General features: G+C 40.6%; 1 protein-coding gene across 1 annotated transcript in view; it reads right to left on the bottom strand.

Annotated features, from left to right (window-relative positions):
• Positions 1-548: 548 nt before the first annotated feature.
• Positions 549-15,189, bottom strand: part of ugp2b (UDP-glucose pyrophosphorylase 2b) — a 35,679-nt gene continuing 21,038 nt past the window's right edge. The window contains exons 5-9 of the mRNA XM_048601115.1: positions 13,638-13,935; positions 7,654-7,851; positions 3,683-3,925; positions 2,205-2,309; positions 549-1,078 (exon numbers count right to left, since the gene is read on the bottom strand). Coding sequence (XP_048457072.1) covers positions 971-1,078; positions 2,205-2,309; positions 3,683-3,925; positions 7,654-7,851; positions 13,638-13,935 — 952 coding nt within the window. The 3' untranslated portion in view covers positions 549-970. The remainder of the gene's footprint in view (positions 1,079-2,204; positions 2,310-3,682; positions 3,926-7,653; positions 7,852-13,637; positions 13,936-15,189) is intronic.

Genomic DNA, 15,189 nt, shown 5'->3' with positions numbered 1-15,189 from the left:
TCAGTGCTGATGATGAATAGAAATCAGCTACTTGTTAGTTATATCTCACACATACACCTGCATTTGCTCAACATGTCATTCTTCTCCCCCCTGTGTTACATCAGTGACTGACACCAACAAGCATTACAGCAGCACAGCAGGATGATGACAACAAAGAATCAGCCAGGATCTTACTCAACAGCACAGTAAGCATTAAGGTCTAATTTTCCTATTTTTTTCAGCTCATGTATTCAATTCAGTTAGAGTGTTCAGAGACTAGATTGGGGACAGTGAGGTGAGGTAGGTTGCCTCTGACTCCTCCCACTAGTACACAGCCTGTTTATGATGAATATTGAAGTCTACCCTCAGTACTCCTTCCAAGTGGTGTTTAACATGAAGGTATACTCCTTCATTTGCTGAGGGAGGGCAGGAGCTGGTTTCCATGGCTACAATTGATCTGATGTCTTTAGGATCCAGAGTTAACGTTGAGGTCATTAAAGGCCAGTCCCTTAGGGGTTATTGCCAACAATTAGCAAACCTTCAGCAGAGCATTTAAAAAAAAACACCAGTTTTCACATTGCACTTTATTATCGTTCAAAGACAGAGTATAAAGTACGTACTAGCTTTGAACATAAACTTCTAACCATTTCAATGCAGGAACAATTTTATTTTTAAGAACCAGACTGAATTTTACAGTTTTGTTGAAAAAACAAAATTCTGTCGCATTTCAACATCAGGCTGTTTTAAATACCAGTGCACAGAGCTCTCTGCAGGCCATGATTTTAAAATTTTCACAAAAGATGGCAAAATATATTTTAACACAGTAAACATTTGAAAACATCTACCTGGAAGAGGTAAGTCATTTCACACCCAAAGTTAGCATGTACTCTAAGCAATTTAATGCACATAAAATAATGATGAGTCACCCATGTGATTCATACACATGATAAAATGAAACACTTTCAATAGGTTAGCTTCATAAACGTCCCTTCTAGTGGTCCAGGATTCGCAGATTACCAGAAACAATTTTATTTTCCAATACAGCTCCAGGAGGTATGTCAATCCTATCACCATGATTTGCAATGATTATAACTGTTCCCTAAATACAGAAAATAGATGTAATTATAGATGCACAAGCTAAAAATCAAATTATCCAAACTATCTTAGCAGTAATCATTTTAAAAAGGCCATCAATAATATTCTGAAAATATTGTTACATCTACCTCACTATGCCATATTAGGATTCTGGTTTTACCTGAACAGCACACTTCACAGGTACATTTACTTCCCATTCCCAATGTGGTACTATGTCTATTTATATCTATGATACCCCAAAATTTCTCAATCCCAAGCTCTGACATTAAGTTACCATTGTTTTCTTTCTGTAATATCTACAATATATAAATTATTTCATGCAAGATTAAAATTAAGATCCCATCGTCCTTCAGATGGATAGAAAAAGTCCCACTGCGCTATTCACATTGCAGAGAAGTCTCCTTTGGGATCTTGACCAGTAATATTCTCATCCAACATGACGTCCAAAATAATTGTTCACCTACAAATCAACTTACTGTATAAGACAACCCCATTTCTCCAGCCCTAACACTACTGTTTTTGCATCTTGTCAATATATAGCTCTGTTTTTGAGCCACATTATACTCACATTAGTAGTCTGCCTGAATTTAAATCACCCAACAAATGTTTCTATTCATTCAGATGTAGGCTTCACTCGCTGACCAGCATTTATTGTCCATCACCAATTATCCAGTTTTACTTACTGATATAAAGGTACTAAAGTCTGTGTTGCAAAGGTACATGGGTTTAAATCATATCCACTGTGTCTGATGACAATGACATTTAAATCGCAACCACCCACAGACAGTTCACTTTAATACTACGTACAATTTGACCCAATTTTTGAAGGGATTGAAAAAGATCAACGTATACATCAACAGTAATTTCCGTGACATCTCTTTATAGCTGGTGTTTATTTTTCTAAAAACCAGAAGCTACGCAATTACTTTGTCTTCTAATGGAAGGAAAACTGATTTGTCATAATTTAAAATCAACAACTCACCTGCCTAGATTGTTTCGAAAAGAAATACAGCAGTTGCTGTAGGTTATGGTATTACAATGTCACTGATTAGAAAATTCTGTAGCAGTAACTTAGAGGAATTTAACACAATTAAATACAAAGTTTCAACACATTTAAGTCCTTTACTGACCTTCAATATAACATGCTTCCCAAAAGTGACATCTCCTGAAACAGTAAGGTGATCCAGTTCCAGTATATCTGGTATACTCTCCAGTCTCTTCAGGTAATCTTGTACCTGGTCAAAAATAATCAAGTCTTTGAGTTGCTTTCATATATAATCTGTTGTATTTGGCAGTGAACACACAGCAGGGTTATAAACCCTCTCCATTAAACTAGCCCTAGGTCAACAATACCAGTATTACTACAGCAAGCTAGAGTACCACTGAACCCGATACCCATCTCTGGTACCAGATTAGATCAGTCTCTTCTAGAAACTGCAGAACCTGCTCTTAGAATCACAGAGCTTTGTTTTATGTTCAGATTTCCTCGATAAAATAAATGCTAATCTATAGCTGAAATACTCAGTGACCCTAGTCAATTTACAAGGTGACAGTTAAACATCAGGTATTGCACCATGGTCAGTCATCATATACTGGCAAAATAAAAACTGAAATAACTATGGATGCTGTAAATCAGAAACAAAAACAGGAATTGCTTAAATTGCTCAGCATATTCCGAGGAAACCTTCCTACTCCCCAGCCAAATTACCACCTCCTCGGTGGTTAATTGCAGTGAGCTCTGTGAAACTGAGTCAACCAATAAGGAAAACCCAAAGTTTAATCTTGGTTTATTACTGGTTCAGCCTGTCTCAGCCCAGAATGTACAAAGGACATTCCTAATTAATTCCAAAGTCTTTGTGATTAGGAATGTGCAGAAGGGATTCACTTAGAAAATCTTTTTATTTATTTGTCATTATCCAGTTATCCTCCATTCAAAAAGGGTGTTTATGCAGAAATCCAATCAAACAAAGGTGACAGACCTGAAACATTAATTCTGTTTCTTTCTTCACAGACTACTTGACCTGCTGAGTGTTTCCAGAGTTTTAAAATTAGGATTGGACAGGACCTTCCGTTCTATACAGCTGACAGCAGCTGGTTTATGATGCCACTGAACCAAACAAATCTTGGTACCAAGAACAATAAATTGAAAACCTGGGGTAGTAGGAACTGCAGATGCTGGAGAATCTGAGATAACAAGGTGTAGAGCTGGATGAACACAGCAGGCCAAGCAGCATCATAGGAGCAGGAAGGTTGACATTTCAGGCCTAGACCCTGATGAAGCCTTCCTACTCCTATGATGCTGCTTGGCCTAATTGAAAACCTGGGTCAGGATTCAAGTGAGTTCGTTAAACTTTGAAGGTTGAATCTTGATATAGGAAATGACCAGTATTTATACTAATTAAAACGATGGTTTTTAAAATAATTACTAAGCACTTGAGTAATATTTTCCAATTTAGTAAACAAGTAAGAGTTGGCACTTAAAGCAAATTAGATCAGCAGGGCTTCCTGATTCTAATCATGTAAAAGCTGAACATGATACTGGATTTAAAGTGGCACAAAGACAAATGATGGTTCATTGTATTTAACTGGCATCTACAGAACACATTACCTTAGTAAAGGAGCTGCCCAACTTGACCAAAGGTACAGTTCGGAATTCTCTTTTTTCACTCATTGTCAGGGATCCTGCATTAAGGCTGTACAGGTTGGACATCACCAGCATCAGGTCAGAGGTGGTCTTCACAGGCAGGAAGCGGCTGCGTGGCACATTAATACCTAGAGCATTTTCAAAGCACTTAATGGCAGCACCAACAGCTGTCTCCAGCTGAATCACATTTCGGCCATCATCCAACGTCTGTTGAAAAGGACAATTTATATTTAACTACAACAACCTGAAATTAGAATAATTCCCCACAGCATTAAACAAAACTTAGTCAGAGCTGTACAGCATGGAAACAGAACCTTTGATCCAATTGGTCCATGCTGAACAGATATCCTACATAAATCAAGTCCCATTTGCCAGCATTCTGTCCATGTCCCTCTTAAACCAGTCCTTATCCAGATGCCTTTTAAAATGTTGTAATTGTACCAGCCACCATCACTTCCTCTGGCAGCTCATTCCATACACACACCACCCTCCGTGAAAAATTTGCCCCTTATGTCCCTTTTAAATCTTTCCTCTCACCTTAAACCTATGAACTCTATTTTTTGGAACCCCCACCCTCCCCCCCACCATGGCAAAAAGATCTTGACCCTAACTATGCCCCTCATGAATTTATAAAACCTCTATAAAAGGTCACCCCTCAATTTCCAACACTCCAGAGAAAATAGCCCCAGCCTATTCAGCCTTTCTATTCAAACCCTCCAATCCTGGCAACATTCTTGTAACTCTTGTGACCCTCTCAAGTTTAACAACATCTTTCCAATAGTAAGGAGACCAGAATTGAACACAGTATTCCAACAGTGGCCTAACCAATGTTCTGTACAGCTGCAACATGACCTCCCAACTCCTATACTCAATGCACCAACCAATAAAGGTTAGCGTTTTCACCACCCTGTCTATCTGCAACTCCACTTTCGAGAACTATGAACTTGCACTCTCAGGTCTCTTTGTTCTGCAACACTCCCCAGGATCTTGCCATTAAGATGTGTAAATCCTGCCCTGATTTGCCTTACCAAAATGTAGCACACTTCACATTTATTTAAACTACATCTGCCAATCCGCTGCCTTTTGTCCCATCTGATCAAGATCCCATTGTACTCTGGAGGTAACCTTCTTCACTGTCCACTACACCTCCAATTTTGGTGTCATTTGCAAACTTACTAACCATACCTCCTTTATTCACATGCCAATCACTTATAAGTCTGACTTGTAAATGTCACCAAGCACTAATATTATTGTGATCTTTAGAAGCAGAAGTTAATATCAAAAGAAGCTGCATAATTGATATGTAGAAAATAGGAGAAGTGGGGCATTCGACTCCAGCATTCACTGTGATCATAGCCGATCATCCAACTCAGTGCCCGTCTCCATTTTGTCCCCATAACCTTTGATCCCGGATGCCTTAAGTAGTATGTTTACGTTCTTGAAAACATTCAATGTTTCGTTCTCAATCTCTTTTTGCTCAATGCACTCTGGATGAAACTTCTCTTCATCTCAGTCCTAAATGGCCTATCCTTAGGCTGGGACTTCTGGTCCTAGATTCCCCAGTCATCAGGAACATCTTTCCTGCTCTTGCCATCTAATCTTTTTATAACTTCTACGAGATCACCCTGTTCTTCTAAACTCAGGTAAATATAGTCCTAACTGATTGAGTCTCTTTATACATCAATCCTCCATCCCAGGAATCAGTCTGGTAAACTTCTGTTGCACTCCCTCCATAGAAAGAACATCCATCCTCAGCAAAGGAGACCAAAACCGCAAACAATATGCTAGGTATGGTCTCACCAAGGCCCTGTACAATTGTAGCAAGATATCCCTATTCCTGTACTTGAATCTCTCGCTTTGAAGGCCAACACACCGTTTGCCTTCTTCACTGCCTGCTGCATTTGCCACTGTTTTCCCAAGTGCTCTGCATCTAAATCTTTTACAAAGACACTCAAGCATTTTCTTGAGTACTATTGCCAGGCTAACAGGTCTGTAATTCCCATTTTCTTTCTACCCCTTTTTTAAAAAAACATACAGGGGTTACATTCGCTACTCTCCAATCCACAGGAATTGCTCCAGAGTCTGTATGAGCAGACCAACAATGCATCCACTATTTCACTCTGGGGTGTAGATTATTGTCTTTTAATCCCATCAACTTCCCATTTCCATACTAATTCTGATTTTCTTCAGTTCCTCCGTCTCAGTAAACCCGGTGTTCCCCAACTTTCTTGAGACATTATTGGTGTGCTCCTGTATGAGGGCAGAACCAAAACAATTTAATTGATCTGCCAACTCTGTCCCAGTTATACCTTCCCCTGTTCCTGACTGTAAGGGACCTATATTTGTCCTGATTAACCTTTTTCTCTTCACGTACCTACAGAAGCTTTTAAAATCAGTTTGTACATTCCCACAAGCTTAATCTCCTACTCTATTTTCCCCTTCTTCAAATCAATCCCTTTGTCCTTCTTTGCTGAAATTTAAACTGCTCCCAATCGTCTGGTTAATTTGTGTGTCTTTCCATTGGATCCAACACTATCCATAACTTCCCTCGTCAGCCATGGTTATGCCACCTTTCCTGTTTTGTTTTTGTCTCGGACAGGAATGAATAATTTTTTTGGTTCCTCCGTGTACACTTTAAATGCTTGCCATTGCCTATTCACCATCATCCCTTCAAGTAACGTTACCAATTCATCATAGCGAGCTCTACCTCATACCACGGTAGCTTCCTTTAATTAGATTCTAGATCCTAGTCTTAGAATCAACTCCATCACTCTCTATCTTAAATGAAGAATTCTATCATGTTATCGTTACTCTTCTGAAAGAGGCTGCCCAAACTAGACTGCCAATTATTCCATTCTCATTACGGAATCCTCAGTCTAGGATGTAGTGTTCTCTGGCTGGTTCCTCAATGTATTGGTACAGAAAACCAACAATAACATGCTACGATCACCAAAACATCCTGAAGGGCTTCAAATCAATGAATTACTTTGAGAATACTCATTGTAATACAGCAGGATACAAGAAAGAGAGAGATAAATGACTAGTTAGTTGGTATTTGGTGTTTTTTTAATTTGCAGGATGTGATGGTCAGGACAATCACCCTATGATCTGCCTGTACTGCTTGCAAAACAAAACTTTTCACTGTTCTAAGGTACATGTCACTACAATAAATCAGATCAACTGGGAAAATTCCTCTGCCCTCAAGTCTCTTGCATTCACCTTATTCTGGCATCTCATCAGAAAGACAGCACCTCCTCAGTACTGTTCAGAGAGGTGGTAAATGCTAATGTCCTGGTGTGTTTCAATGCACAACCGGTCATGATGGAAGATAGTTCACTAGCACCAAACCAAAATAAGATGTATCTGTAAGTCAGCCTGACACAAAAATCAGCATTTAGTAAAAGTGACCTTTTTTTGAAAAAAGGTCACGAAATGTGTTACTGTAATGTTACGAAACAACTTGAAATTCTATTAATTTTAAAATATTTCAAAGTAGAAAGTGAGGGAAAATTACATAAAAGCTATTAAAGAACATTGTTATGAAAGAATTACTATGAAAACTTGATGCTTAGTTGTATTAATCCAGATGGTAGCATTGAAGGATGGGGAGTGTGGAGGAAGGGGTGAAGTCACTGAGACCTACAGCATAGGAAAAGGCCCTACAGCCCATGAATCAGCACTAATCAGAACCCACCACCTATTTTAATCCCATTTTCCAGCACTTGGCCCATAGCCTTATATTCCTTGGCATTGCAAGTGCACACCTAAATCCTCCTTCAATGTTATGGGTTTCTGCCTCTACACCCAGCTTTCTTCAACAGTTCGGCTGGATATCTTAAGAGTCATGCAGCTATTTGGTGGAGTAAGTAGAGTTCAGTGTTATGGTACAAAACAACGACCTACATACCCGCAAGTGTATTTATAAATGATATTACCTTTGGGTTTAAAATGATTTCCATGTTAATTGCATTTTCCTTTTGTAGCCTTTCAATTGCAGCCAAAGAAATCCACAGGTTATTGGTATTGAATATCTTGAACTTGGTGACTGATTTAAACTCATCAACATGTGCTTTTGGCACTTGAGCTATTTCCAACAGTCGGAGTTTACCGTCATACTGAATAAGGGTTCCTCCCTGTGGAGCAAAGACTTGATCAGAATCATGCCACTTACGCACAACAGACGACTCAAATTATTTTCTTTCTATTCTTGAAGAATAGAAAACACCAATTCCATAAAAATATAACCATGACAAACTCAACACAATATGAGAGCAAGCATGAATCAAAATCAGTGTTGAGATTGCCTGCAACATCTTCAGCCTGATCGAGAAATGCAACATTACCTTGCTTATTTCAAAGCAGTTAAGATTACATTTTACCACAAATAATTAATTCAGTGCTAGTTATATGGCAAGTAAGCAACATGAATTTGGAAATAATTAACCATTTGAAATATTGAACAATGATTCCCTCAGGTAGTGAGCACACTGGCTGGGCCAACCTTTATCCATTTTGGTCACAGGAATAAAAAGGAAACTTATTCAATGGACAGAAACTTCAAATGCTTTGGTGCAGAGGGATCTGGGTTGTACTCGTGCACAAATTGTAGAAAGCTATATGCAGGTAATAAGGCAAATGGAATTTTGGTATGTATTGCTAAAGGAATGGAGTGTAAAAGAGGAGAAGTGTTGCTGCAATAGTACAAGGCATTGATAAGACAGTGCCTGGAGTAGTGTGTATAGTTTTGGTCCCCTTACTTGAGGAAGGATGTAATTACATTTGAAGCAGTTCAGTGAAGCTTCACTAGATTAACTCCAGAGATAAAAAGGCTTGTCTTACAAGGAGAGATTGAGCAGTTTAGGCTGATACTCTCAAGTTTAGAAGAACGATAGGACATCTAATTAAGGTATACAAGCAAAGGGGATTGACAAAGTAGACATACAGTGGATGTTTCCCCTCGTGGGACAATATAGAACAAGAGTTTTAGGCTAAGGGTGGCAGATTTAAAATAGAAGAGAGAAATTACTTCTCTTAAAGGGTCATGATCTATGCCGACCAGATATCCTAAACTAGTCCCATTTGCCAGCATTTGGTCCATATCCCTTTAAACACGGCCTATTCATGTACCCATCGGAATGTCTTTTAACTGTTGTAACTGTACCCACGTCCACCACATCCTCTGACACCTTGTTCCATACACATGCCACCCTCTGCATGAAACAGTTGCCCCTTATGTCCCTTTTAAATCTTTCCTCTCAACTTAAACCTACATTCTTTAGTTTTGGACTCACTTATCCTGCGGAAAAGACCTGGCTAATCTCCCTAACCATATCCCTCATGATTTTATAAACCTCTATAAAGGTCACCCCTCAGCCTCCAGTGCTAATAGCCCCAGCCTATTCAGCCTCTCCCTATAGCTCAAACCCTCCGACCCTGGCAACATCCTAGTAATTTTTTTTTCTAAAACCATTTCAAGTTTAATAACATTTCCGATAGCAAGGAAACTAGAACTGAATACTGTAGTCTAGGAGTGACCTAACCAATGTCCTGTAGAGCTACAACATGATATCCTAACTCCCACACTCAATGCACTGAACAATGAAGGCTAGTGTACCAAATGCCTTCCTTGCCACCCTGTCTACCTGAGACTTCACTTTCAAGGAACTATGCACCTGCACCCCTAGGTTGTTGTTGTTACTGCCTAGGGCACTAATATTTTGGTAAGGACTTACACAGCTAATGCAACACTTCACATTTATCTAAATTAAACTTCATCTGCCACTCCTCAGCCCATCGGCCCATCTGATCAAGTAACTTCTTCACTGTCCACTACACCACCAATTTTGGTGTCATCTGCAAACTTACTAACCATACCTCTTATGTTCACATCCAAATAATTTATATAAATGACAAAAAGCAGTGGACTCAGCACTGATCCTTGCGGCACACTGCTGGTCACAGGCCTCCAGTCTGAATAAAAGCCCTTCACCACCACCTTTTGCCTACTACGTTCAAATCAATTATGTATCCAATTGGCTAGATCCCCCTGGTTTCCACGTGATCTAACCACTAACTAACCTACCATGTGGAACCTTGTCAAACATCTTACTGAAATCCATATAGACAATATCTTCATCATCACTTTGTCAAAATATAGACATGGTTATAGGTTTAGAAGGTGCTACCTCAGGACCTTTCAGCAAATTCCTACACTATCTTGCAGATAGTCACACTACTGCTAATTAGTGCCAGTGGAGGAAGGTATAGATATGGTGCCAATCAATGTTGTTGGAGCTGTACCCATCAAAGCAAGTGGGTAGTATTCCATCAAACCAGTGTTGTATCTTGTAGGTGATTGTCAGGCTATGGGAAGTCAGGAGGTGGGTTGCTCACCACAGTATTCCTAGCCACTGACTTGTTCTTGTAGTCACTGTATTTATATAGCTAGTCCAGTTGAATTTCTGATTAATGATAACCCCAGGATGTTGACAGATTCAGTCAAGGTAACATCATCAAATGTCAAGCGAGGTGGTTAGATTGTCTTTTATTGGAATGTCGTCATTATCTGGTATGAAGGTTACCTGCTACTTTTCAAACTTGGATATTGTCCAGGACTAGTTTCATTTTGACATGGACTGCTTCAGGATTTGAGGAGTCACGAATGTGCAATTTTCAGCACTGACCACTAACAAACAACCCTACTTCTGACCTTATCATGAAGAATTGGTCATTGATAAAGCAGCTGAAAGTAGTTGTGTCTAGGACACTACTTTCAGGAGCTCTTGCAGAGATGCCCTGCAGCTGAGATGACTGACCTCCAACAACCACAACCATCTTCCTATGTGCCAGGATGCATCTCCAACCGGGAGAATTCTCTCCCCGGATTCCCATTAATTCCGATCTCGCCAGAGCTCTTTGATAACATATTTAGTCAAATGCAGCCTTGATATCAAGGGCTGTTGCTCCCACCTCACCTCTTAAATTCAGCTCTTTTGTCCATGTTTCAACTAAGGCTGTATGAGGTACGAGTATAATGTAAACCTTTCAAAATTATAAAACCTTCAGTCATCGTGGACACACTTCTGCCACCCCTGTTGGACACCTGAAGTTAAATGCTTTTAGACCAAGCCTATTTTTTCTTAGTCTAGAGTTTTATTTCAACCACACATCATAAAGCAAGAGAAACACTGGCAACACTACTAAAAACAAGAATGAGACCCGAGTGACACCATCTCCACAGACAACAGGCTGAAATTACTGGACCTATGCCTCACGACCCACTTTACATTTAACGGCCAAATATATGAACAGATCAACGGGACACCCATGGGGTCACCTATCTCCGGACTAATAGCAGAAGCAGTGATGCAGAGACTTGAAAGCATAGCCCTTCCACTAATCCAACCGAAACTATGGATCCAATACATGGAAGACACCTTTGTCATCATTAAACGGACCAAACTAGAGACACACCAACTAATAAACAACAATCACACCGGGATCACATTCACCAGGGAAGAGGAAAAGAACAAACAGCTCCCATTCCTGGGTGTCATGGTAGAACACAGGACCAACGGCGAATTCCTGACAAATGTACACAGGAAAGCCACACACACTGACCAAGTTATGAATTTCAACAGCAACCAACCTAACACCCACAAACGAAGTTGCATGAAAACACTATTTAAAATGAGTAACAACAACCTGCAGCAACACAGAACTACGTCAAAAAGAAGAGTACCTCCAAGTATTCAAGGACAACGGATACCCAAACAACTGGGTCAGAAGATGTCTATCACAGGAACAACAACAGGAAGATATTGTACACCCCGACACACTCATCATGCTACTATACATCAGGAACATGTCTGAACTGACCACAAGACTCCTACGACCACTGGGCATCAGTATAGCACACAAACCCACATCAACCCTACGCCAACTGTTAACCCAAACCAAAGACCTGTTACCCACTATAGACAGGACCAATGTTATATACGAGATTCCTTGCAAAGACCGCGACAAACATTACATTGGACAGACAGGAAGAAAATTAGCCACAAGAGTACACGAATACCAACTAGCAACAAAAAGACACAACCAATATTTCACTCACTTCCATCCACATGGATAAGGAAAACCACCAGTTCGATTGGGACAACACCAGGATCCTAGGACAGGCCAACCAGAGACAAGCACGGGAATTCCTAGAGGCCTGGTTCTCCACTAAGAAGGCCATCTACAAATACATTGAGCTAGACCCTATATATACTCCACTGCAAAGGAAAACCAGAAGTGAGGTAATCCATCTTAACGGACACCGGACTATAAATAACAGGCGGGAAAACACAACAGCGCTTCATTGGAGCCTGCACTGATGTTACCCAGCAGGGTAGTGAAACATCTACGAAATAACATACCAGCTTGGCGAGCCAACCAACCACAACATCCATAACCCGTGCTACAAATCTACTCAAAAACCTTAGACACAACATAAAATCTAGCTACCTCCTCAATAACTCTACTTTATATATTTAAATCCTTTATTTTGAAACATATCCTAATAGACTGATTGAGGCAGCAGTGCTAACCATTGGGCCACTGTGCTGCCCATCACCAGGGACCCAGGTTTGATTCCACCCTCGGGCAACTGTCTGTGGGGAGTTTGCACGTCCTCCTAGTGTCTGCGTGGGTGTCCTCCCACAGTCCAAAGATGTGCAGGCTAAGTGGATTGGCCCTGCTAAATGTGGGATTACAGGAAAAGATGGGTCTGGGTGAGATGCTCGGAGGTCAGTGTAGACTTGATGGGCCAAATGGCCTCTTTCTGCACTGTAGGGATTCTATGATTCTAAAGCACACTTCTGGGATAAAGAGGACCTGAACCCACATCTTCTAGCTCAGAGAAAGTGCTACTACCACTGTACCACAAGAATCTTGAACAACTTACAAGCATAACCCATCAGGGGCCCTCTGTTGTTTATTTTCTAAGCAACCTGTGTGCACATATTGTAACATACATATAGACAGATGGGACTTGAACCCCAGCCTTCTGGCTTAGAGATAGGTAACACCAGGCCACAAGAGCCCTATGAGAGCACCTACAATTAAGTAAGTAGTTCACAACATCTGTTTGATTAGTTACCTTTAACCCCTAGGTACTTAGCATTCTTTTAACAGAATTAGATACTAACAACCACCATCACCTACAAGGACGAAGGACAACAGATGTCTGGGAATGCCACTGCCTGCAAATTCCCGTCCAAGCCACTCTCCATTCTGCCTTGGAATATGTCACTGTTCCTTCAGTGTCATGGAGTTAAAATCCTGGAGCTTCTTCCCTAACAGCACTGTGGGTTTACACTACTTGCACTGCAGTGGGTTCAAAAAGGCAGCTCACCACCATCTTCTCCAGGACAATTAGGGATGGGCAGTAAATGCTGGCTGTGCCAGTGATGCCACATCCCACAAAATAAAATGCTGGAACTCCACTGAATTTCATCAGGATTCAGTTTACAGATCATGGATTATTTGCAGTACTGCATTTTAGAGCTTGCAATATTATGGCAACTCTCAGCCTTTAAAGTATGGAATTTTTTGTTTTGGAATACACTCAGACTAAATTAGATTTATTAACCTCCATCTTCACGACAGTCAAGAGGAGGTGACTGCATGGCTGAATATAGCAGCAAACGTTTATTGATGAGCGCAGATGAGAATTTACTAGCATCAAATGCTGAATGGGGTTTGGCCTCATCCTTATTCTGGGCAGTCCCTTGTTCATTAATAGGTAAGAACTACCACAACCGATCAGCAAAAGTATAAGTATTTGTTTTAAAAAAAAAAAGTTAATAATGTAGGTTTACCAAACAGAAGCAGTTTGATTCCAAGCAATCTTTATATGATAACACCATCAAATTACCTTAACGTCTGCTCTCGTCTTGTCAGTTACTTCCATAAGAAATTCACACCGTCTTCCATTTGGTGGATTCAAAAGGTGGCGAAGAATGTTAAGATCAACTGTTGCTCCCAGATTATCAATGTTAGATACAAAAACGTATTCCTTGCCCTCTTGCAGAAAGGTATGCAATAATCCAGAGTTGTAGAAGCTGGCATAGATATCTCCATGACCTGGTGGATACCAGGCCTCAGCATTGTCCCCAGACACAGATAATCCCTTGGCTATAGGGAGCAATGACTCTTTATCAATCCGTGGATACCTGAGGAGTAATTCAGAAAATAAGGGAGAGACAGAAAGCGCGACAGAGAGCACGCAATCTCCTAGAATGTGCAATACCTAAATTTATGAAGCTCATTACTGTACCAGCTATAATTGGGCAAAAAAGTGGAACTATATATTCTGGTTGACAAAACTACAGGTGGAGAGAGGGAGAAATGTAGCTAAAGAAAGCGAGTGTGCAAGCACATACCCTGCTTCCTTGCAAAACTTTCCACAAATAAGAACTGTTTTCAGAAAAGAGACTAACTTTTCTTTGCCACAGGCTTGGAGGCTCTCTTTCAAACTGCCCCACTCTCAGTCTATCACAAAACAGAAAACTAACAGTTCAAAAGTTGTTGCTAAGCAACCTTCCACGATCATGCTACAAACAGGAGGAAAGAAAGGAGGAAAAATTTACCTTTGTTACAGTCACAGGGTATCGCGTGACTTTATCAAGTGCCACATTGGCATGGCAGGGGAGGAAACCAGATTGGAAGGATTTAACCATGGGGTTCCAGGAAATAGAGAGACAAATTGGCAAGGCAACAACATAAACACATTGGAAAGGAAAGGGAGATGGAATGGAAATTTGCAAGGATGTAGGGGCTTTCCAAGCAGGAAAATAAATTAGTAACATCATTTAAAATGGGGGTGGGAAAGATTTAAGGCTAATGGCTTCAGCAAGGATAGCTTCAAGGGAGCAGGTAATGAATCACATGTACAAGATGAGTTTGGAGAGAGCGCAGAGAAACGAGGAAGATAAACGTTTCAGGCTAGGGCAGGATGAAGCTTTAGAGGCAGCTTGACCCAGTAGGCTAGGAGAATGAAGGAAGCTGTCAGGTGTAAATTGGATGTTCTCAATATAAAAAACATACATAACCTGTGCAAGATTAGCTCCTTGTAGTGTGTTTCTACCTGTTGTGCTGAGTTAGAATGGTACAGACTCTGCATTTATACTGTCCCCATTGTAGATTGATGCGAATGTGGAAAAGTAATTAGATGAATTGAAGACAACAAGGTGCAGGGCTGGATGAACACAGCAGGCCAAGCAGCATCATAGGAGCAGAGAGGCTGACGTTTCGGGCCTAGACCCTTCATCAGAAAAGGGGGAGGGGAAGGGGGTTTTGAAATAAATAGGGAGAGAGTGGGAGGCGGATAGAAGAGGGATAGAGGAGAGGAAACAAACAGGTCGAAGAGGCGGGGATGGAGCCAGGAAAGGTGAGTGTAGGTAGGGAGTTAGGAAGGGGATAGGTCA

This window comes from Rhincodon typus, chromosome 9, assembly GCF_021869965.1.
Source record: "Rhincodon typus isolate 14 chromosome 9, sRhiTyp1.1, whole genome shotgun sequence".
Taxonomy (NCBI): Eukaryota; Metazoa; Chordata; class Chondrichthyes; order Orectolobiformes; family Rhincodontidae; genus Rhincodon; species Rhincodon typus.
Note: the sequence above shows the minus strand (reverse complement) of the source record. Positions and strands in the feature narration are given on the sequence as shown.